The 20,923-nt window shown below is 50.1% G+C and overlaps 2 protein-coding genes across 9 annotated transcripts in view; both read left to right on the top strand.

Annotated features, from left to right (window-relative positions):
• TMEM176A (transmembrane protein 176A) overlaps positions 1–2,771 on the top strand; it is a 30,818-nt gene extending 28,047 nt beyond the window's left edge. For 2 of the 5 annotated variants that reach the window (XM_070266110.1, XM_070266107.1), the window contains exons 8-9: positions 943–962; positions 1,759–2,771. The gene's annotated coding sequence lies outside the window, so the exon portion shown is untranslated. Of the gene's footprint in view, positions 1–942 lie in introns of all 5 variants that reach the window. The other 3 variants (XM_070266109.1, XM_070266105.1, XM_070266106.1) reach the window with 2 other exon arrangements.
• AOC1 (amine oxidase copper containing 1) lies at positions 1,099–20,294 on the top strand. Of its 4 annotated transcripts, XM_023639980.2 has the most exons (8): positions 2,911–3,160; positions 12,897–13,032; positions 13,165–13,273; positions 14,066–14,143; positions 16,565–18,153; positions 19,015–19,300; positions 19,619–19,751; positions 19,947–20,294. In XM_023639980.2, the coding sequence occupies exons 5-8, from the start codon at positions 16,569–16,571 to the stop codon at positions 20,214–20,216; spliced, it is 2,274 nt and encodes a 757-aa protein (XP_023495748.1). In that variant the 5' UTR covers positions 2,911–3,160; positions 12,897–13,032; positions 13,165–13,273; positions 14,066–14,143; positions 16,565–16,568; the 3' UTR covers positions 20,217–20,294. The 4 variants fall into 4 exon arrangements, with proteins under 4 accessions (XP_070122186.1, XP_023495748.1, XP_070122185.1 ...); XM_070266085.1 differs by lacking the exons at positions 2,911–3,160; positions 12,897–13,032 and adding an exon at positions 1,099–1,217; XM_070266084.1 differs by lacking the exons at positions 2,911–3,160; positions 12,897–13,032; positions 13,165–13,273 and having other exon boundaries at positions 13,905–14,143.
• Positions 20,295–20,923: the final 629 nt, after the last annotated feature.

A 20,923-nucleotide genomic window follows, 5' to 3' on the forward strand; every position in this document is an offset into this window, starting at 1 on the left:
TTATGTTAAAGTAATTCCTTTATTCAAAAAGATTGAGATCTATTAAGGTTTTTGAGTGTTTTGACTCTCTGTTTGCCTCTGACAATCTTCTGTTGTCACTTTGATTGAATGGATAACTAAACATTGTTTCCTATTTGATCAAGTGTTTTAAAACGTTTTGATATTTTGAAATACTTTCCCCAAAATTAAACTTTTTTTTACTTAAAAAGGAAACTTTGAAAATTTCCGATCAGCACTGAGACTTCACAAAGAATTTGTTCTCTCTTTCTGTAAAGAGAAAGATATTAAACTGATTAGACTTAGTTGATATGCTGAATTACATGGGAAACATCATCAAATAGATGATAATAAGCCTTCCTAGGTTATATTGTGTAGGTAAATGTTATAGATATAAGTTTTTTTAAATTATATAATATTTTGAAAATTCTGATGTTTCCTGGTTGTTAGTCATAATTCTAGTTATTCTCTCAAAGTGTTATAGGTCACAGAAATAGCCAAGTGTCTTTGTCAATTGCCATTTTGAATATCTTGTCATTTGCAGACAGTTATTTTACTCTGATGTTTTTTGCAAATATGATTCATTTTTTAGAGAGATTCATGGAAAGGACTCTGACACTTGCTCTAGGATACAGGTTTCTGATACATTTTCAGGTTATGAAACTGAGCTGGGTGAAAAAATTACAGAACTGTAACAGAGAAACTGATGGCCTCATGAAAGTGCTAACAGAAGATCAAGAGTTGATATCATAGGACTGAATAAATGGATGAGGGTGATTATAATTATTATAAATTTTTGTTTGAAATATTGCTGATTTTTTTAATGTTTTGTTTTTCCAAGTTTAAGAAAAAATTTTTCTCTTTTCTCTTAAGGAACTATGATTTATGACAATTTGTAAACAGAATTGAAGCATTTCTCTTTTTCTCCCTATCTTATCCCTCCAGAATTTGAAAACTTGTGAAGAGTGAGTATGCTTGTATTCATGGCAATATAGTTATTTGCATAAGTTCAAGAAGAATCTGTTCTACTTATACAAGGAAACAATTGGAAACACTGATTACATTATCAAGGCTTTGACTGGAACGTCATATCTAAAAACATGCAAACTCAGATATGACCAGATAGCTTTTGAGGAACAAAGATCGGACTTTATGGAATAAAGCCATTTGGAAATATTGGCCTGTTACCTTGTTTACAGGGTGCCCAGCAACCTTACCAGGTGAGTAGAGAAGGTCACTTCGCTGGCAGGTGCAGAAAAGCCCAGGATAATTTGGGGACCTCTAGAAGAGATAAATTCACCCAAATCTGTAGGTGTTGCAGGCAGAGTCTGATGACAAGTCCTTGGCTTGGCTTCCCTAACTCAAGAGGCCTTTAAAGTTCAACCTGAGATTCATTATAAAAAGTTCCAGCAAAGCAGATTTAAGAGCCTATATGATCAATTGCTATTTTTGCTGTACTTATGTAAATAATTGGGCCAAGTTTATTGAAACTAGACATTTTTCAAACCAATGAGTCCTAATTTGGCTATGTTTCATAAAAATGAGGGGAATTATAGAGAGAAAAATTATGTTCCAATAGAGACCGTAAGACACATTTTTGGATGTTGGATTCTGGTTCTGTTAATTGTCTTTGAGGTTTTTGTTTTCTATCTGTAAACTTGACTGGATCTTGAATTCTTCTAGCTTCCTCAAATATCTGGTAAAGATTTCCAAATTAATGTTTTCAATTTATTTCTGTCCTTTTCATCTGGAATCACTAAGTACTAAAACCACCATTTTTGCTGAAGCCCTGCCAACTGAAGCTGGACAACTTGATATAAACCTAAGAGAGCACCATGCTAGCCCATGTTTGGACACTCTTCATGCCTGTTGCTTTGTAAGCCACTCAAAAGGTTCACCTGAATGCCTGATGACATCATTGGAGACATTTTAAACCTCAGGGGATGCTTCAACGCTGACATCTAGAGATTGTCTTAACTGACCATCCCCTGGACTCAAAATTGGCTTATAATTTTCTCCAACCATTAACCTTTGTTCTTCTAGAAATGCTTCTTATTAAATATCTGGTTACTTGTTTACACAATGTAGGCCTAACTTTGGGAGACCCTTTCTAAGTTCTAGAGATGACCCAAAAGACCTGGAGGGAACTCAAATTAAAGAGCTAAACACTGTGAGATGTATCTCGACACCATCTTTGTTGTAGAAACTGGGTCCTATTGAAATCCTGGATTTCATCCCTGCTGGATGGGACCACAGGAAAAACGCCACAAGAAACACGAACCATGCCACAGAAAAACATCACAACTGGGATCACCCAAACCTTGGATGACTTCATACTCTAGACACTGACTTTTCTGAATGGACAAATGAACCCCTGACAGACTGAAAGCTGCTGTATGCTATACAGAAGATGGTTTCCTAAGATAAGTAATAAATGACTCCCAGGTTATTACATAACTTGTTGACTATTAGACAGCAGGCTGCGTAGCTACTTCAGATTTCACTTGGGGTTCTAGGCCCTAACTTTGATTGCTTTACAGGCCTCTTCTCCTAGATTCCCCAAAGATTCAGGTCCAGTATACAGGGGATACTAAAATTCGGGCTATTTCACTAATCTGTGTGGTTGTCTATGTAACTAAAATGTGGACTAAAGTGTTGGTCCAAAGCCATTGATCAGAGTACTAAAATAGTAGTTATGCAAAGTATATCTTGCTCTGTCCACCTGGTACCCAAATGTATTTTAAAATAAAGGTAAAACAGTTTCATTCCTCTGACCCTGATCTTCACCCTTTCACAGAAGGAAGTAGCCAGAACAGTCTTCACCCATATTCCCCAAGATTGAGGAATGATGATTAGACAGTGGGATTGAAACTGAGGACAAAGAGGTTAAAACATATTCTCTGGGCTAGAAGAAAAGAACAGAAACTTTGAGATAAGCTTTGCTAACTGCAGCTGTGCATATTCAGCATAATCAACTATTGTTTAAAACTAACCAGGTCTTTCTGTCCCTCCTTTGTCTATGAGTGAGTTGTCTTTCCCAGGAAGTCAAGGTCCAGACGTCAGGATTCAGCCTCACAAAGTCAAATGCAGGTGAAGATGAAAACTAACTAGAAAAGTCCAAACAGTCAAGGGAAAAGAAATTCAGTCTTCAAGGCCAACACAGGTTGGTGGAAAGGTGCCAACCAGCACAAGCATATGCTCCCCCTCCTCTGCCTAAAACCCCAGCACATGCTGCCCCTCCCCTACTTAAAACCCCAGATGAAAACCCCTACCATTTTCCCTTCGAGGAGGTGGATCTGAGTTCTAACTCCCATCTGCTCGTCTGACTGCCTTTCAGTAATAGTGAACCTCTTTCCTTGCCACACCAGTCTTTTCCTTGTTGGCCCTACTATGTGGCAGGTAAATGAACTTGTATTTGGGTTTGGTAACACTCATATTTCACACCCCAGAGACAACCATGTTAATATTTGCATATGACTCCTTCTACTACTGATAGGCACACACATGGACCCATGATGCACATTTTTCCCCAGAAATGGAAAAACAAATAATTAGGTCTCTTTTTTTTAAAGATTTTATTTTTCCTTTTTCTCCCCAAAGTGCCCCACTACGTAGTTGTATATTTTAGTTGTGGGTCCTCCTAGTTGTGGGATGTGGGATGCCACCTCAGCATGATCTGATGAATGGTGCTATGTCAGCGCCCACGATCCGAACCGGTGAAACCCTGGGCCACCAAAGTGGAGCATGCAAACTTAACCACTCAGCCATGGGTCTGGCCCCTAATTAGGTTTCTTGATCAGCTAAACAGACCTAGCCTAGTTTTCTATAGGCTCACAGGGTGACCAAGATGGAGCCAGGGGAAAGCCACGTTAAAGAAAAGTCCTGGACCTGCCGATTGAGAGGGTCCCCAAGGCTCTAGTCTGCTGGGTCATGTTGATCCTTTGCCAGTCCTAACATCCCAGCTGACTTTGCCTTCCCAGGTAAGCCAAGGATTCCTCAGCATTAGCATAGTCAGCCCTCAGAGGCAGAAAATGTGCTCCGAATCCCGTAGATGAAGACTTTTAACTCAAAGCAGAAGCCCTGGCCTGGCCAGTGTAAGAAGGAGGGACGGAGATTACATTGAGGTCTGCCTGCTCTCACGGTCCCTCCTCCTGGCTCCCCATCAGGCCCTTTCACCTGGGCCCTCCATTCTTTGTGAAGGTGGCAGCGGGCTCTTTGGTTGGTGTCAGGCTGGGTACTCATCATGGTTCTTACCAGGCTGCCCCATCACCAGAAGTAGCAAGTGGAGAATTCTGTTTATTAGAATCAAGCATTTTAATGATAAAGACTTGAACTTGATGAGAAGCTGCTGTTAGACCTAAAAAACAAAGCAGATTTCTCCATGCACACAGTGCCTGTGCGTGAGCTCTCTTATATCCACAGAGCTGCTACACAAATGGTTCTCAGTCTTGGCTGCATTTTAGAACCACCTCAGGGAGCTTTTAAAAACCTGGAAGCCCAAGCCCCACTCCAGACCAACTAAGTCAGAACTGCGGTGGGACCCCAGGGAACCAACAGCTATGAGCACTACCCAGGTTACCCAACATGCAGCCACAAGGGAGAGTGCCCACTGTGGGCCTGGTCCAGGCCAGGAAGCTTTGGGGGCTCCATGGATCTTCCACAGATGATGTCATTAGGATCTGCATGATGTCCTTCAGTCACTGTTTTCCCAGTCGATGAAATCCAGAGAGGGATTTCCAGGCTGTGGCAGCCTCACTTAGAAACCAAAGCCCTAAAGAACTCAGACGCAGAGAAGGACTCTCAAGGACAAAGCAAGCAGTTGGACAGTCTCTCATGAGGCCTGGGAGCATCATGGAGCTCACGCTGCTGGAACGGGAAGATGCTCTGAGCATCCTGTGCTGTGTCAGTGACAGATAGCCCTAGGGGCAAACCCAAGAAAAATAAAGATCATGGCCCATTCCCTGAGTAACAGAAAGACCCCATGACCAGAGAAACTCGGGAGAAATTCTTGGCACAGGGACTCACAGATGAGATTAGGCAGCCTCCTGAGCAAGAGGTGCAGCAAGACCAAGACCAAAGAACAAACACCTTGCTGCTTCTTTTTTTTTGGCTGAGGAAGATATGCCCTGAGCTAACATCTGTTGCCAACCTTCCTCTTGTTGCTTGAGGAAGATTTGCCCTGAGCTAACATCTGTGCCAGTCTTCCTCTCCTTTGTATGTGGGATGCTGCCACAGCATGGCCACCAACAAGTGGTGCAGCTCTGCACTCGGGAACCAAACTCGAGCTGCCAAAGCAGAGCACACCAAACTTAACCAGTAGGCCACAGGGCCGGCCCCAGGACCTTGCTTCTTTGGGCAGGTGTCAGAGCCCCACGGCAGAGGAGCCTTTTCTATCCTGAGTGCTGGCGAATCTCCAAGCCACGGAGGCCTACGAAAAACACTGGCTCATCAGCTCCTACAATTGGAGAGAAGCCTTGAATTGTGTCCAAAGCACAGGCAGCCTGCTGACAAACCTGAACGCCCACTTTAGGCAAGGCTGTTCTGCTCCTGAACTGGAAAGTCAGCGTCGTCCCCAGGGGAGCCTGGTGGAACTCCCGCAGGCTCGCCTGAGTGAGGACGCTTCTCATGTGCAGAACCGCCAGGCTCTCCTCCTGGTGCGCCATTAAACCCCCACTGGTGGGGGCCCTTCTGCTGCCTGCTTTGCCAGGGACCCTCGCCCAAAATGGGGACCGGGAACTTTAAAGGAGGCCTGCCATGCATGGAAGTTGGGTTTATCCTGGACAAATTCCAATAGCTTACAATCAGAAAGTAAGTACCATTTAGGTGCAAAAGTGTCTAATCCTTATCGCAAAAAGCTAATTTTTCAGACTTGGTCCCTCCGCCCGGGATAAGTTATAATGCCATTGAGATGGTCAAAGATACAGTCAAGATATAATATTTGTTTGAAGATTTTTTAAACTATGTGTAAGTAAATGTGTGGGCACACTTACCAGTGCAGTGGGTCTTTTTGCTCCCACGCTTATGCATCTTAGCATAGACACAAAAGTCCCTTCCTAGAAACAGCCTTGGCAGCGCTGCCCACACGGACGAAGAGGGCTCAGAACACCACTCATTTGTAGAGGAAGGTGCTCACATGCCCCTTACAGGTCTTGACACCACCTTGTCACAGGGAAGCAATGTCCTTCAGGGGTGGCTGCAGGTTTGGGAGCCAGAGAGACCCACTCCTGGCTCTGCCACTGCCCAGCTGTGCAGCTGTGGGGACAATGCCTACTTGCAGAATCATCTCTAGGAAGAAGCAAGGCCGTGCGCACAGAGCCCCTGACACAGTGGTGCCCAGGCCTCCGTGGGTGGTGGGCGTGGTGGTGGGTATCCACTCCTTAGGAAAGCCCAGAACCTCCCACACTGATGCGAAAGGGACCCTCCTAACTGTAGAGAAGAGCTGACCCCGTGGGCTCTGTTTATCCCCTAAGTGTCACCTCCCTTAGGTTCCCTGCCCGCAAGGCCTACCTCCCTTTAACAAGAACGCACAGCACAAACCCTCCCCTTGCTTCCCCTTGGCACAGCTCACACAGGGAGGAACTGGTAGAACAGGACTGTGCCAAATCCTAGTGGGGAGCAAATGAAACAGAGGACGAGGATGGAAGCTGACATTCGGGGTGTGGGTGCCGATCCTGCAGACCCAGGGCTCGCCTAGCCTCATCTCAGTATGTTCCAGAAGTCCAGCCCCGCCCCGACCTGAAGATCTTGATTGTCGGTCTGGCTGTTCATCTGAGCTTCTTGTCTGGTCCTCGTCCATCCCTCTACTGCTGTGGATGATGTATGATAACATATGCGTGCTTTTTCTTGCTACTTACAAAATCCCACAGCCTTTAGCAGAAAATGAATCGATAAATAGGAAGTCCCTGAGCTGGAGGAGAAGCAGCAGGGCGAGCGCAGCTTGCGTGGCTGTGGAGCCTGTCAGCGCTCCTGCGTTTCGCAGTGTGGGCTGCAGCCCGGAGTGTGGATTTTCTAGTAGCCCTGGGCTCCCCACTCAGCCTGCCTTCCAGTGCATGTCTGCCTGCTCAGAGTGGCATCTTCCGTCTGGCTCTGTCAGCCCGCAGCCTCCCTCCAGACCCAGGTGCTGTAACGTGGCCTTTAGGCGTTTGCTTTCAGAGAAATAAGCCCTGTCCAGCACGTCTGCCTTCAGCCAGTGGGGAGTTGAGCAGGGGGAATGGGCTGAAAGAGCGAACTGGAAGAGTGAGGGCAAGGAGCTGGCTAGGGTAAAGGTCAGAATCAGGCGTCCGAGACTTCGGGCTCAATTACCTGTGATGTTTTTGCTGCTGCCGCCAATCTGCCTCGAGCCTCTGTTCCTGATCTCTGGCCTGGGTCCCTCTGCAATCGAGCCTCACCCCTGAATCTTATCAACCCTGTTCATCTGCGTTCATTGCCCGCACCTGGCTAGCCTGACTGCCCTCCACCCGTCTCACTGCCCTGCCCTCCTTGGCCGTCTACACCCAGGTTTAAACCTCGGCCTTCTAAGCCAGGACCAGCACCATAAACTGCAGAGTCCAGTAGAAAATGAAAAGGTGGGGATCCTTGTTCAAAAGTTAAGGATTTCAAGGCAGTGACAGTAGAGCATTAAACCAAGTACAGGGCCCTCCTGAGTGCGGGGCCCTGGGAGACAGCGCAGCTTGCACAGCCTTGAAGCCCAAGCTGACTCACACCACTCTTGGCTCTCCTTGCCCTGAGGGCCTGCGATGTGGTCTAAAGACTCTTCCTCCGGGTAAACACCCCATACCCCATCTATGTGGCCATCTTACTAGCAACATGGTTGAAGGACTATATCATACTCAAAAGCTTCTGCACCGCAAAAGAAACAGCGAACAAAATGAAAAGGCAATCTACGGGATGAAAGAAAATATTTGCGATTCGTAGATCTGATAAAAGGTTAATAACCAAAATGTATAAAGAACTCATAAGACTCAATAACAAAAAGAATCTGATTTAAAAATGGAGAGAGGGGGCCCAGCTCAGTGGCATGGTGGTTAAGTTTGCAAGCTTCACTTCGGCGTCCCAGGGTTTGCCAGTTCAGATCCCTGGGTGTGGACCTACACACTGCACATCAAGCCACGCTATGGCGGTGTTCCACATACAAACAGAGGAAGATTGGCACAGATGTTAGCCCAGGGACATTATTCCTCACCGAAATAAAAAAAAGGACAGAGGAACTGAGCAAACATTTTTCCAAAGAAGACATACACATGGCCGACAGGTACATGAAAAGGTGCTCAACATGACTAGTCGTCAAAAATGCAAATCAAAACTACACTGAGATATCACCTCATACCTGTTAGAGTAGCTCTCATCAACAAGACAAGAGATAACACATGCTGGTGAGGATGTGGAGAAAAGGGAACCCTTGTGCACTGTTGGTGGGAATGTAAATTGTACAGCCACTGTAGAAAACAATATAGAGCTTCCTCAAAAAAAAATCAAAAATAGAACTATCATATGATCCAGCAATCCCACTTCTGAGTATATTTCCAAAGGAAATGAAAATGGAATCTTGAAGAGATATCTGTGCTCCCATGTTCATCGCAGGATTAGTCACAATAGCCAAGACACAGGAACAACCTAAGTGTCCAACAATAGGGGAGTGGATAAAGAAGATGTGGGACACTGGATGGTCTCACTTACATAAGCAATCTAGAAAAGCCAACCTTGTAGAAGCAGAGAACAGAATCGTGGCTCCCAGGGCCTAGGGGTGGGGGACATGGGGAGATGCTGGTCAAAGAGTAGAAACTTCCAGTTATAAGAGGAGCAAGTTTGGGATCTAAGGCACAGCATTATAATGATAGATGACAATCCTCTGCTATACACGTGCATGTTGCTGAGAGAGTAGATCTTAAATGTTCTCACCACAAAAAAGAAATGGTAATTATGTGACATGATGAAGGTGTCAGCTGATGCTACAGTGGTGATCATACTGCAACAGATAAGTGTATCAAATCAACACAATCTACACCTTACACTTACACAAGGTTACATGTCAAGTATATCTCAGTAAAGCTGGAAAAAAACAGTAACCTGGTTGAAACCTCACCACTGAGCATTTTTTTTCTTAGAACGCCACCCAGCAATTAATCAAAACTTTTCTGAAGTGTGGATTCCTAACACCTCTTCCATCCCCCTTGTCCACACGATCTGTACATTCATTCACTCTGAGAACAAAACACAGGCACCCACTGTACACCAGCGCTGTATTGGCCTCTGTATATTCGAAGGAATTAAGACACAGTTCCAGATCTCGAGGGAGCGGTAGAAGAGACAGACTTGTGAACACAGAGTTACAAATCAGTGTGAGAAGGCAAGAAGGGAGGAGGGACAAGTGCCCTGAAACCAAGAGGAAAAGACAGCGACAAGGAAGCCCAGGTTCAGACTGGCTGGAGCAAGGCAGGTGGGGGGGGGGGGGGGGGGGGCGGTGAGTTCGAGGTAAGGAGTGTACCCAGAACAAAAGGAAGGTGGGGCTGGGCTCTATAGGTGTCTACTGACAATAAAATAGTTCAAACGTTATGCACTGGGCAGCAGGAACCCAACAAACAGGAGGGACTGCGATCGGATTTGTGTTCCTGCAAAATCATGGTGCACAGATGAGAGAGATTCCAGGTGAAGTCAGGGAGTGTGGAGGCTACTGCAGGTTCCACGGACGAATCGTGAAGGGTTTCAATACCGACCAGTGATTCTCAACACAAGGGCAATTTTGTCCCGCAGGAGATATTTGGCAATGTCTGAAGATATCGTTAGTTGTCACACCTGGGGTGGGAGGTGTGGGGTGCTCCTGGCATCTAGTGAGTAGAGGCCAAGGTTGCTACTAAACATCCTACACTGCACAAAGCGACAGACCCCTAAGAAAGACTTATCGGACTCAAAACATCAGTAGTGCCAGGGCCCCTTATGACCACCTGCCCTGCATTTAGAAAATGGTAGGTTTCCCTTTGCAAACTAGTCTTCCCTAATCAGACATGAAACCTGGGCTGTTGGCTTCATTAGCCTAGAGATCTAATCTAGTGACTTCACTGGCCCCCTAGTGGGACCTAGTCCAGGCAACTCTGGGACCCTTTCTTTCTCATGTTTCTATAGAAACAATCCCACTCTCTAGATTATCTCCATTATCTCTGTTGTGTTATGACTTTCTGAAAACAAAATATCCGAATTTAGCAATGGGAAAGCTGTGAGCTGTGATCTCTGGCCAACTAACCCCGGACACTGACTCCATCTTCACGTGGTACACTGTCCCTCCCCAAGACTGGATGTCCTGTCCTCTACACATCTTCTTCCCCAAGGCCATCGGTTCTGCCCCTTTAACAGAGGCAGGCAGCCCAGAACTTAAAGGACACAATCTTTGCCCAAGTGTTTCTGTAACAGTCACCAATCATTAACCTCAAGAAGGGAGGAACCGCACCTCAGACATCAAGGTCACCTACGATGGCGAAGCAGACACGGAGTGTGGTGAGCTAGGGGAAAGAGCAGCTGCCAGGCTAGAGTCCAAATTCCAGTGCGTCACATCTCGATGCCCTCCACTGGAGTCCAAGACAATGGCTTCACCCAGCATGGCTGCCTCAGGGCTGCATTCGTCGCAGCTTCCTTTGGGTCATTCTCAGGGGCTTCTCCTTGGCATTCCTCAAGTCCCTTCTCTCCACTCCACCTTCTACACAAGTGCGCAAGGGGATTCCTCGCTGAATCCACTTCCTCGCAGACATCTCCTCCACCTCCGCCTTCCTCCGGACAGTCCCCGACTCCACCTAGGACACCCAACCTCCTGAAAGTCCTGGGAACACAGCACCCATCTTGGCTGCATGGCTCTGCTCCTGCCTGTCCCCTGCCCAGAGCGTCCTCCTCCTCCCAAGTCCCTGGCACACTCCCACGACCCCACTCCGGCTCTTCTCTGTAGCCCTCAGGGCGCCAGCAGCCCAGAGCGCAGGGCTGAATTCACTCCCCCGCCATGGGCCGGGCATCTGCAAGGTGGGGCATGTGAAGGGGGTGTGCTGGGTTTCATAGCATCCTCCCTCCAAAATACACATCCTTCCTGGAACCTCTGAATGTGCCCTTATTTGGCAAAAGGTCATTGCAGATGTAACTAGTTAAAATGAAGTCGTATAGGAGTATGACTTAATCTAGTGACTGGTGTCCTTAGAAGAAGAGAAGGGACACATAGAAAAACAGACACATAGGGGAGAACACCATGTGATGATGGGGGCGAGACTGGAGAGATGCATCTACAAGCCAAGGAACCAAGGGGCGCCAAGGATTGCCAGAAACCCTGGGAGCTGGAAGGGGCAAAGAAGGACCCTTCCCTGGAGCCGTCAGAGGGAGTGCGGCCCTGCCAGCACCTTGATCTCAGGCCTGCAGCCTCCAGCACAGTGAGAGAATAGTTTCTGTTGTTTGAAGAGCCCTAGTTTGTGGGGCTGTGTTGTGGCCGCCCTGGGAATCCAATGGGGAGGAGACACATCCCAGGCCTGGAGAGGCCGGCGGGCCTGAGGGGCATCTCCTTCCGCGCTCTGCAGGACTGCGCTTGGGCACAAGTCATGTCGCACTTATTCTATGCTGCCTTCTACCATTATTGCTCTTTCCATGTACCTTTGACATACTCCCTCAAATAAAAAGTGGAACCCGTCCATGCACGCCCCTCCTCCCTGCCTGCACGCAAAACCGCTCCTCCTGCTCACGCTCCTTCATGCCCCAGGGGTGAGACCAGCAGTGGTTCCGGCTCCCTAGGTCCTCTCTCCTGGGGTGATAACCTGCAGCCCCTCAGCCTTTCTTTTATCTATTTAGGCATCCATTGCAGAATTGAGTTAAGCATGTACCTCAGCGCATGGACATTATCATCATTAGGCATACAGAGCCTCTCTCTTGTCTTTCTTATGCATGTATGTATAAACATATACATATCTATATGTCTATATGTACATAGTACATGTGTATGTGTATACATGTGCATGCACATATGTCTGTACACATGTGCATATGTGTTCATATATATGCGTGTGTGAGAATGTATGTGCGTGTACATTATGTGTGTGTGTGTTTCCACTCCCACTCTTCTCATTCTAATGCATTCACGTCTATCCTTTTGTTTCTATCTGTCCTTGGAAATGTGTCAGGTTGCTTTGTGTGCATGTGTGTTAATGTGTTTGGCATTGAGCTCTACCGTTCATCCTGCTTCTTCCTTCGTTCTTAAGACCCACTGCAATGAGCTGCTGTGTGGACATCCGCTGCTTTGTGTCCACCAGCTGCACAGCACCCACGGTGTGCACGGACAGCGTCTCGCCAGTTCGGTCATCTGGTGATGTACATTCCCATGAGCTCCAGCTCTCCATCTCCACAACTTTCATGCACTGATTGGCCATATGTTTATCTTCTTGGGAGAAATGTCTTCTCAGATCCTTTGCCCATTTTTTAATTGAGTTGTCTTTTCATTATTGAGTTGCAAGAGTTTTTGTATATTCTACAGACAATTCCACTGTCAGATATATGATCTGCAAATATTTTCTCCTGTTCTATGAGTTGTCTTTTCACTTTCTTGATGGTGTCCTTTGAAGTAGAAGAGTTTATAATTTTGATGAAGTCTAATTTATCTATTTTTAATTCAGTTATTTGTGCTTTGGCGTCATAGCTAAGAGTCCTTTGCTAAACCCGAGATCACGAAGATTTACTCCTATGTTTTCTTATAAGAGTTTTATATTTTTGGCTTTTACATTTAGGTCTTTGATCATTTTGAGTTAATTCTTGTGCATGGTGTGAGCTAAGGGTCCAGCTTCATTTTTTTGCGTGTGGTCCCTTTCTCTTTCAATCTCTACAAGTATCTTTGCTCGAGCTGTCCTCACTTCAGTAAGTTGGTTACAATGTTCTTTGTGGAACAGAAACAGACTGCACTTCTCAATGTCAAGTCATTCCTAGGACTCTCTTCAGATCCGGATCTCAAGTCTCCACGGAGTTGGTGAGCCTGTTACTGAAAGGAACCAACTCTCAATCCTTCAGACCCCTGAGGGGGGAAATGTAAGTGAAGTCATCCTATCCATCATCATTTGAGCACTCAAAGCTAATCCCCTTCCTTGGAGACAGCAAAGGCCTTCTGGAATTGCAAAGGAGTACCAGGTTGACTAATTGTTTCCTCCTTCTTTCATCTAGCTGCCAATAAATACTGAAATTACTTGGAATGCAAACAGCCAGAAGAAAATGATGAGAAGTACAAGGTCATATAATAACAAAAGAATAAGGCATCAAGACTTGGCCATTGGTGGGTAACGAACGATCTGTTGGTTCTTCCAAGCCTCACTATTCTTGACTCTGTTCTTTCCCTCTGACCAGGAACTCCCTCCCTTGCCGTCTAAGACTCATGTCCGGTCCCCACACAGGTACCACCCCCACCCCCAGCTTTTCTTTCCCTCTCGTCTCTCTGGACCATCACCCTAGCCATCCTGACCAATTTTCTCCCCAGCCAACTCCCCCCTCCTTTCTGAATCCTGTCAGGGTCTCAGAGATGGCTAATATGGCTGCTTCTACAGTCTCAACACAGTCACTTCTCTCTCCCAAGCTATTCTGTCTCTGGTTCCCTATTCTACATATGGGTCAAATTCTCCATTTTTGGCGTTGGTGTCAGTCTCTACCAGCCTCTGTCTTGGGCCGTATATCTGTTGCAGGTGAGGCTACTTGTTAGTACACTTCCCCTTTTCCTTATCTCTGGCCTCTGAAACTCACCACCCACTTTAACAGATTATGGCATTGTACAGCTAAGACAGAATGCCTCAGACAACTTCTGTGGAAGGCGCCACTTTGGCAGGAGGAATGACAGGGAAACAGGTATAGGGCGTGTGTATGTTGGAGCAAACAGAAGTAGCCCTGACCGCTGAAGTGGTGAAGGACTGGGGAGTTTCCAACTTGGGCCCTTGAAGGGTAACAGGAGCGCTCCAGGCTGCAGCAGCCGGTGCCCCACACACTCCGTCAGGCCCCTGCCCTGCCCACAGTGGAAGCCCCGAGCCACAGGTCCCACTTTTGGTCAGCCCATGCCTCACTCTGGCCCTCCCTCCAGGGCGGGGTCTGATAGAGGCATAAAGCTCCAGAAGGAGTCGGAGACAAAGGCTGGCAGCAGAGACGAGCCCTGGCACAGGTATGTACTTCTGATGGGGTATTCAGGGAGAGGGGAGTGGGCTGGCCAGGAGGGGGAGGGCAGCAGGGAAATAGGCATGGAATGAGGGGGCAGGAGAAACAAAGACTCAAGAGAGGGGGGTCGGAAAGTGAGGGGCAAAGCCCAGAGGGAGTCGCTCCAGGGTGCTCTCCAGCATAAACTGCCCAGGGGCAAGATGGGAAACGCAGAGAGGAGGTGATGCTGTGCTTGGTGCTAGAGATGAGCAGGGCCCAGGACAGGGCATGTTTCACAGCTCCCAGCACCGAGGTCTCCCTAGCTCCAAGCTCTCCTTCTAAGGCTTCCTTGCCGTCATCTGCCTCCCCGGCTGCCCACTTGGACATTGGAACGGAGGATCGTACTGGCGAAGGTAAAGATTAAAAGAATAGCCGAGTTCAGGGTAAAGGATCACAGGTCTCTCCCACATCTCCCTCCTTAGCAGAGCAGAAAGAGATTTGGGGTAAGAGGCTATAAAAAGGGGGCCTGGCCATGAGAAGGCATGGAGGAACATAAATGCATATTACTGAGTGACAGAAGCCAGTCTGAAAAAGCTACCTACTCTATGATTCCAGCCGTATGACATTCCGGAAAAGGAGACAGTAAAACGACCAGTGGTTGTCCGGTTTAAGGGGGAGGGAGGGATGACTAGGCGGAGCATGAAGGGTCTTTAGGGCAGTGACACTGCTCTGTCTGATTCTGTAATGGTGGGTACCTGTTGTCACACATTTTTCAAAACCCTTAGAACATACAACATGTCACCCTCACGTCACCTATGCACTCTGGGTGATTAGTGCATCTCGGTGTAGGTTCATTGACCATAACGAATGTCCCACTCCATGGGGGGTGGTGATAGTGGGGAAGGGGCACATGTGTGGGGACAGTGGGTACATGGGAACTCTCTGTACCTTCCTCTCAATTTTGCTATGAACCTACAACTGCTGTAAAAAGTAAACTCTATTAAAAAAACAAGAGCCCTGACCAAAATTTAGTAGTAGCACAAGAGCTCACCCCATATCCTTCTGCTGGCTCGGGATTCCCCAGCAGCCCCTCCCTTCAGGCTGGAGAGCACAAGATCCTGTGCTTCCGGGCCCTCCTACCAGGGCCGTGGGGACAAGAGGAGGCCACCAGAGGGGATTGACCTGGCAGCCCTGGGGGATGGGATAACGAGGTGAAGACCTGACCACACCCTCCCCCAAAATGGAAGGGGATAGGGCGTCTCCCTGAATCACCACCTGGGATGATCCCCCTGTGAGATGCCCTCCTAGTCACCCTGGACGGTCACACTACCAAGGCCCGGGTGCCCCACCAGGGGGCCAGAGGCTCCCCTCCTCACCCTCAGAACCACGGGTCTACAGCCTCATCACAGTTGACTCTCTCCACGCTGCTTAAAATTTTAAATGTGCTGGTATCACAGACCATATCTGCATGGTTGACTTTAAAAAGATTAGCTAGTGGGGCTGGCCCCGTGGCCGAGTGGTTGGGTTTGCGCGCTCCGCTGCAGGCGGCCCAGTGTTTCGTTGGTTCGAATCCTGGGTGCGGACATGGCACTGCTCATCGGACCACGCTGGGGCAGCGTCCCACATGCCACAACTAGAAGAACCCACAACGAAGAATACACGACTATGTACTGGGGGGCTTTGGGGAGAAAAAGGAAAAAATAAAATCTTTAAAAAAAAAAAAAAAAAGATTAGCTAGCGGTTCTTGAGTGCTTCCTAGAAGGTAGGCGTTTGTTCTCAACTCTTTTTCCTTGTCCTACTGATTTCTTGCAACAACCCAGGAGGGAAGTACTGTGGTTATTTCCACTGTACGGTTGAGGAAATGGAGGCCCAGAGAGTTTAAGCCACCTGCCCAAGCTCACACAGCTGGTCCTTGCACTAGGCGGACTAGGACTTGGACCCGGGCAGCCAGGCTCCAGAGCAGACTCTTTGAACTTCTACACTAAATATCAAATTTTTCTACATAGAAACGTGTGTTAGATCAAAAATGCAGTTTTGCTGTCAGTACCCACGACACAGTCAGCACTGAGGCGTTTGCAGGGGCCGGGAGTCACTGAACTCCCGGTGGAGAGATAGGAGCCCGCAGTTCTGCCCGCTGAGGAAAGGCACAGGAGACAGGAAAAACCGTTCACGTGGGTAAGAAAATCCGCAGGATGATGAGAGGTTTGCAGACAGGTGAGGAGAGAGCAGAACAAGAATCAATGGCAAGCACAGCCCTGAACAGCGCTGGGAACTGCCTGGGGCCCCAGCGGCCACCGAGCGCTGCCTCTAGCTGGGGTGGGGGCTGGGGAGGACCGGAGTCTGTAGGAAAACCTGAGGCCAAAGGACAAGGCAGTCCAAGGCCCCCGCCTGGTGGAAACCCATTTCCTCCCATAAAACAACTAAGGGCATCTCTTCTACTGCCTTCCAGAGCCATGGGGCGAGCGACCCTGGCCCTCAGCTGGGCCGCTGCTGCCATCCTGGCACTGCAGATGGTGGCCGCGGCAGAGCGCTCGCCATGGACCCTGCGCGGCAGGGGCGATGTGTTCGCAGACCTGAGCGCGCAAGAGCTGAAGGCCGTGCGCAGCTTCCTCTGGTCCCAGAAAGAGCTGAGGCTGGAGCCCTCCAGAGTGTTGACCATAGCCAAGAACTCCGTGTTCCTCATTGAGATGCTGCTGCCCAAGAAGCAACGGGTGCTGAAATTTCTGGATAAAGGTGAAAGGCGTCCAGCTAGGGAGGCCCGTGCCGTCATCTTCTTTGGAGCCCAAGAGCATCCCAACATCACCGAGTTTGCTGTGGGGCCCCTCCCAGAGCCCTACTACATGCGCAAACTGCCCTCCAAGCGTGGACACCCGGCCTCCTGGGCCTCCAGGCCCATCTCTGCGGTGGAGTATGTCCTCCTGAGCCACGCCCTGCGGGAGCTCACCAAACCCCTGCACCAATTTTTCCTGGATACCACAGGCTTCTCGTTCAAAGACTGCCACACCCGATGCCTGACTTTCACAGACGTGGCTCCCCGTGGCCTGGCCTCTGGCCAGCGCCGCACTTGGTTTATCTTACAGCGCTATGTAGAAGGCTACTTCTTGCACCCCACTGGGCTGGAGCTCCTCGTGGATCATGGAAGCACAAATGCCCAAGACTGGACAGTGGAGCAGGTCTGGTACAACGGGAAGTTCTATCAGAGCCCAGAAGAACTGGCTCAGAAGTATAATGATGGAGAGGTGGCTGTGGCGGTCCTAGAGGACCCACTTCCCAAGGGCAAGAGGGGAGAGAACATAGAGGAGCCACCCCTCTTCTCCTCCTACAAGCCACGTGGGGACTTCCCCACCCCCAACACTGTGCACGGCCCCCGCCTGGTCCAGCCCCAAGGCCCTCGCTACAGGCTGGAGGGCAACACTGTGCTCTATGGGGGCTGGAGCTTCGCCTTCAGGCTGCGCTCCTCCTCGGGGCTGCAGGTCCTGAACGTGCACTTTGGCGGGGAGCGTGTAGCCTATGAGGTGAGCGTGCAAGAGGCAGCCGCGCTCTACGGAGGACACACACCCGCGGGCATGCAGACCAAGTACACTGACGTGGGCTGGGGCTTAGGGAGCGTCAGTCACGAGTTAGCCCCTGGCATCGACTGCCCAGAGACGGCCACCTTCCTGGATGCCCTGCACCACTACGATGCTGATGACCCCATCCACTACCCCCGAGCCCTCTGTCTCTTTGAGATGCCCACGGGGGTGCCCCTTCGGCGGCACTTCGATTCCAACTTCAACGGTGGCTTCAACTTCTACGCAGGGCTCCAGGGCCAGGTGCTGGTGCTGCGAACGACTTCAACAGTCTATAATTATGACTATATCTGGGACTTCATCTTCTACCCCAACGGAGTGATGGAGGCCAAGATGCACGCCACCGGCTACGTCCACGCCACCTTCTACACCCCCGAGGGGCTGCGCCACGGGACCCGCCTGCACACGCACCTGCTTGGCAACATGCACACTCACTTGGTGCATTACCGCGTGGACCTGGATGTGGCAGGTAGGACCAGGGCTCACACGCCTCCCAGCCAAACATCCGCCTCCCAGCAATTACTCACAGATGTGGTGCTGCTCCCCTGAGGCATCAAGTCAGGAGAATTGGCCCAGCCTGCTTCCGTGAAACCTGCAGGGCTAGGGATCTGCGTGCCCCTGAAAAATGGTGAAAGTGAATGGCGCCCAAGCCTTGCCCTGAATGGGGCAGTGTCAACCCTGTCCTTGTCCTGGGGCTGCGTTGACCCCTGGAGGGGTAGATTGGGTAGAAAGCTGCACATGGGGGCAGGGAGGGGACAACGCCCAGGAGTGTAAGAAATGTCTCTGCCTGACACTCTGAGGTGGAGGCAGTGTGGTCCAGGAAGACTCATTGTGTCACTTGAATTAATGACATCACCACGAGATATGGCACAGGCGTGACGATAGGATTTGGCGTGACATCAAGTGGTACGTCACAACAGGCCCCCGGGACCAGATGGGCAGCTTCTCCCCGCTCAGTCCCATTCATGCCCCGGGCACAGAGGGCACCGGATGAAGGCTCTGCGCTTGGGGACCGCCGAGCTGCCTCTTCCCTAGGCTGCAGCCGCAGCGGCAGCCAACAGGCTTAGAGCTCTCAGCGGGAGCCGCCCAGAGCCACAAGGGCATCACCAGAGCTGCCATGACTCACTCCGAGTTGTCTTCCAGTTCTTCTGTTGCCTTTTGCTTTCTTCCCTTCCCTTCACCCCACAGCTCAGTGTGTGCCCACAATGTCCTCTTCACTCCTGAGAGTTTGCTGTTGGATGTCGTCTGGGATGGAGGTCTCAGGGCAGAATAAGGACGTGTCCATCCTGGGGGCTCGATTCTCATTCTGCTTCTCCCTGCACACCTGCAGGCACCAAGAATAGCTTCCAGACCCTGCGGATGAAGCTAGAAAACATCACCAACCCCTGGAGCCCGAGACACCGCCTGGTCCAGCCGACTCTAGAGCAGACGAGGTACTCGCGGGAGCGCCAGGCGGCCTTCCGCTTTGGACGGACTCTGCCCGAGTACCTGCTCTTTACCAGCCCCAAGGAGAACCGCTGGGGCCACAGGCGCAGCTACAGACTGCAGATCCACTCCATGGCCCACCAAGTGCTGCCCCCGGGCTGGCATGAGGAGCGGGCTGTCACCTGGGCCAGGTGAGGGAGGCCGGGGAGGGCTAGAGGCTCCTCTCGGTGTGCCTGTGATGCTGTGTCCATGTGTGGCCGTGGATCTGGGCACGTATGCGTGTGTGTGTGTTTCTGGGCGTGTGTCTCTGTGTTTAGGGAGGGAGACGGAGAGCCTGTGCTCAGCCCTGAGCCTCTGTTGACATCAGTCAGTTGGGCTGACTCCCAAGAGATGACCTCGATTTGGGGAAAGTAGTAACTTTCCCTCATGATTGACCCAGAAGATGTTCCCTGGGAGTGGCTGGGAGGCCCCCCAGTGCCCAGAGCCCCCTGGCTTCTCTGCCCGGACAGGTACCCCCTGGCAGTGACCAAGTACCGGGAGGCGGAGCTGTGCAGCAGCAGCATCTATAACCAGAACGACCCCTGGGACCCGCCTGTGGTCTTTGAGAAGTTTCTTCACAACAACGAGAACATTGAAAATGAGGTACTGGCCCACTTTCCTCCAGCCCCAACCCAAGACCACATCTGAGCCCGGTGCCAGGATCTGTGCCCAGTCCCAGGACGGACAGCAAGCTCAGTGGTCACCGGCTCTGCCCATTCCTTAAAAGTGAGGCTTGAGGGGGTTGCCCGCCCCTCCCTTCGCAGCCTTCTCAGCACTGTCCACCCCTCTCTCCCCCAGGACTTGGTGGCCTGGGTCACAGTGGGCTTCCTGCACATCCCCCACTCAGAGGACATCCCCAACACAGCCACACCGGGAAACTCCGTGGGCTTCCTGCTCCGCCCCTTCAACTTCTTCCCGGAGGACCCATCCTTGGCATCCAGAGACACTGTGATCGTGTGGCCTCGGGACAACGGCCCCAACTACGTCCAGCGCTGGATCCCTGAGGAGGATGGGGACTGCCTGATGCCCACCCCTTTCAGCTACAATGGAACCTACAGGCCTGTGTGAAGGGCTCCCTGCCCCCAACTAACTCTTACCTAGAAGCCCATCACCCCCCAGGGATGGATAATAAACCCCTCACGCTCAGCACCGTGTCCTGCTTCTTGGGGGGAGGCACAGTGGGCAAGGCCACACTCCAGGCCACGCGTGTGGGACACACACAGGTGAGCAAGCACGTGGCCTTGGCCTCCGTTCATCTTGGTCAACTCCACCCCAGAAAAGAGCTCCATTCCTAAGGCAAATGGCACTCACTGAAGTACTAGACTCACCCACCAGATTGGTTTAAAAGAGCTGAGACTGACGACTGCCTCTCGGGAGTCTGGGGGGACTCTCCTGAGTGGCTCACGCGCACGCAGAGTAGTGCAGCCCGGGAGGACTGTGGACGAATCTAGCAAGATTGCCAACACCTTTACTCTTTGACACACTGATGCTGCTTCTAGGGGTTTATCCCGGAGCTCTACCTACAACCACGGGAGAAACATATGCACACGGTGATTCACAGCCGTCCTGTGTGTAACAGCCAAGTCGGGAAACAAGCCGACGGTCCAGCTAGAGGAGAGCGCCACAGCTCTGAGTCAACTATGGCGCAGCCGCACGCCGCAGCTGTGGGTGATCGTAAAAGAAACGTGCGAACCAGCACGTTCTTTGTACTGACGGGGAAAGTGCTTCAGGAGATGCTAAGAAAAGAATATCGCTTTAGAACAACACGTATATAG

This window comes from Equus caballus, chromosome 4, assembly GCF_041296265.1.
Source record: "Equus caballus isolate H_3958 breed thoroughbred chromosome 4, TB-T2T, whole genome shotgun sequence".
Lineage (NCBI taxonomy): Eukaryota > Metazoa > Chordata > Mammalia > Perissodactyla > Equidae > Equus > Equus caballus.

What these genes read in the sequence shown, in the direction of transcription:
- AOC1 (XM_070266084.1), top strand. Translation starts at nt 14,040, where the DNA reads ATGCCTCACTCTGGCCCTCCCTCCAGGGCGGGGTCTGATAGAGGCATA. An exon ending in CGTGGACCTGGATGTGGCAG is followed by an intron (nt 18,154 to 19,014) that starts GTAGGACCAGGG and finishes GCACACCTGCAG; the next exon opens with GCACCAAGAATAGCTTCCAG. An exon ending in ACGAGAACATTGAAAATGAG is followed by an intron (nt 19,752 to 19,946) that starts GTACTGGCCCAC and finishes TCTCTCCCCCAG; the next exon opens with GACTTGGTGGCCTGGGTCAC.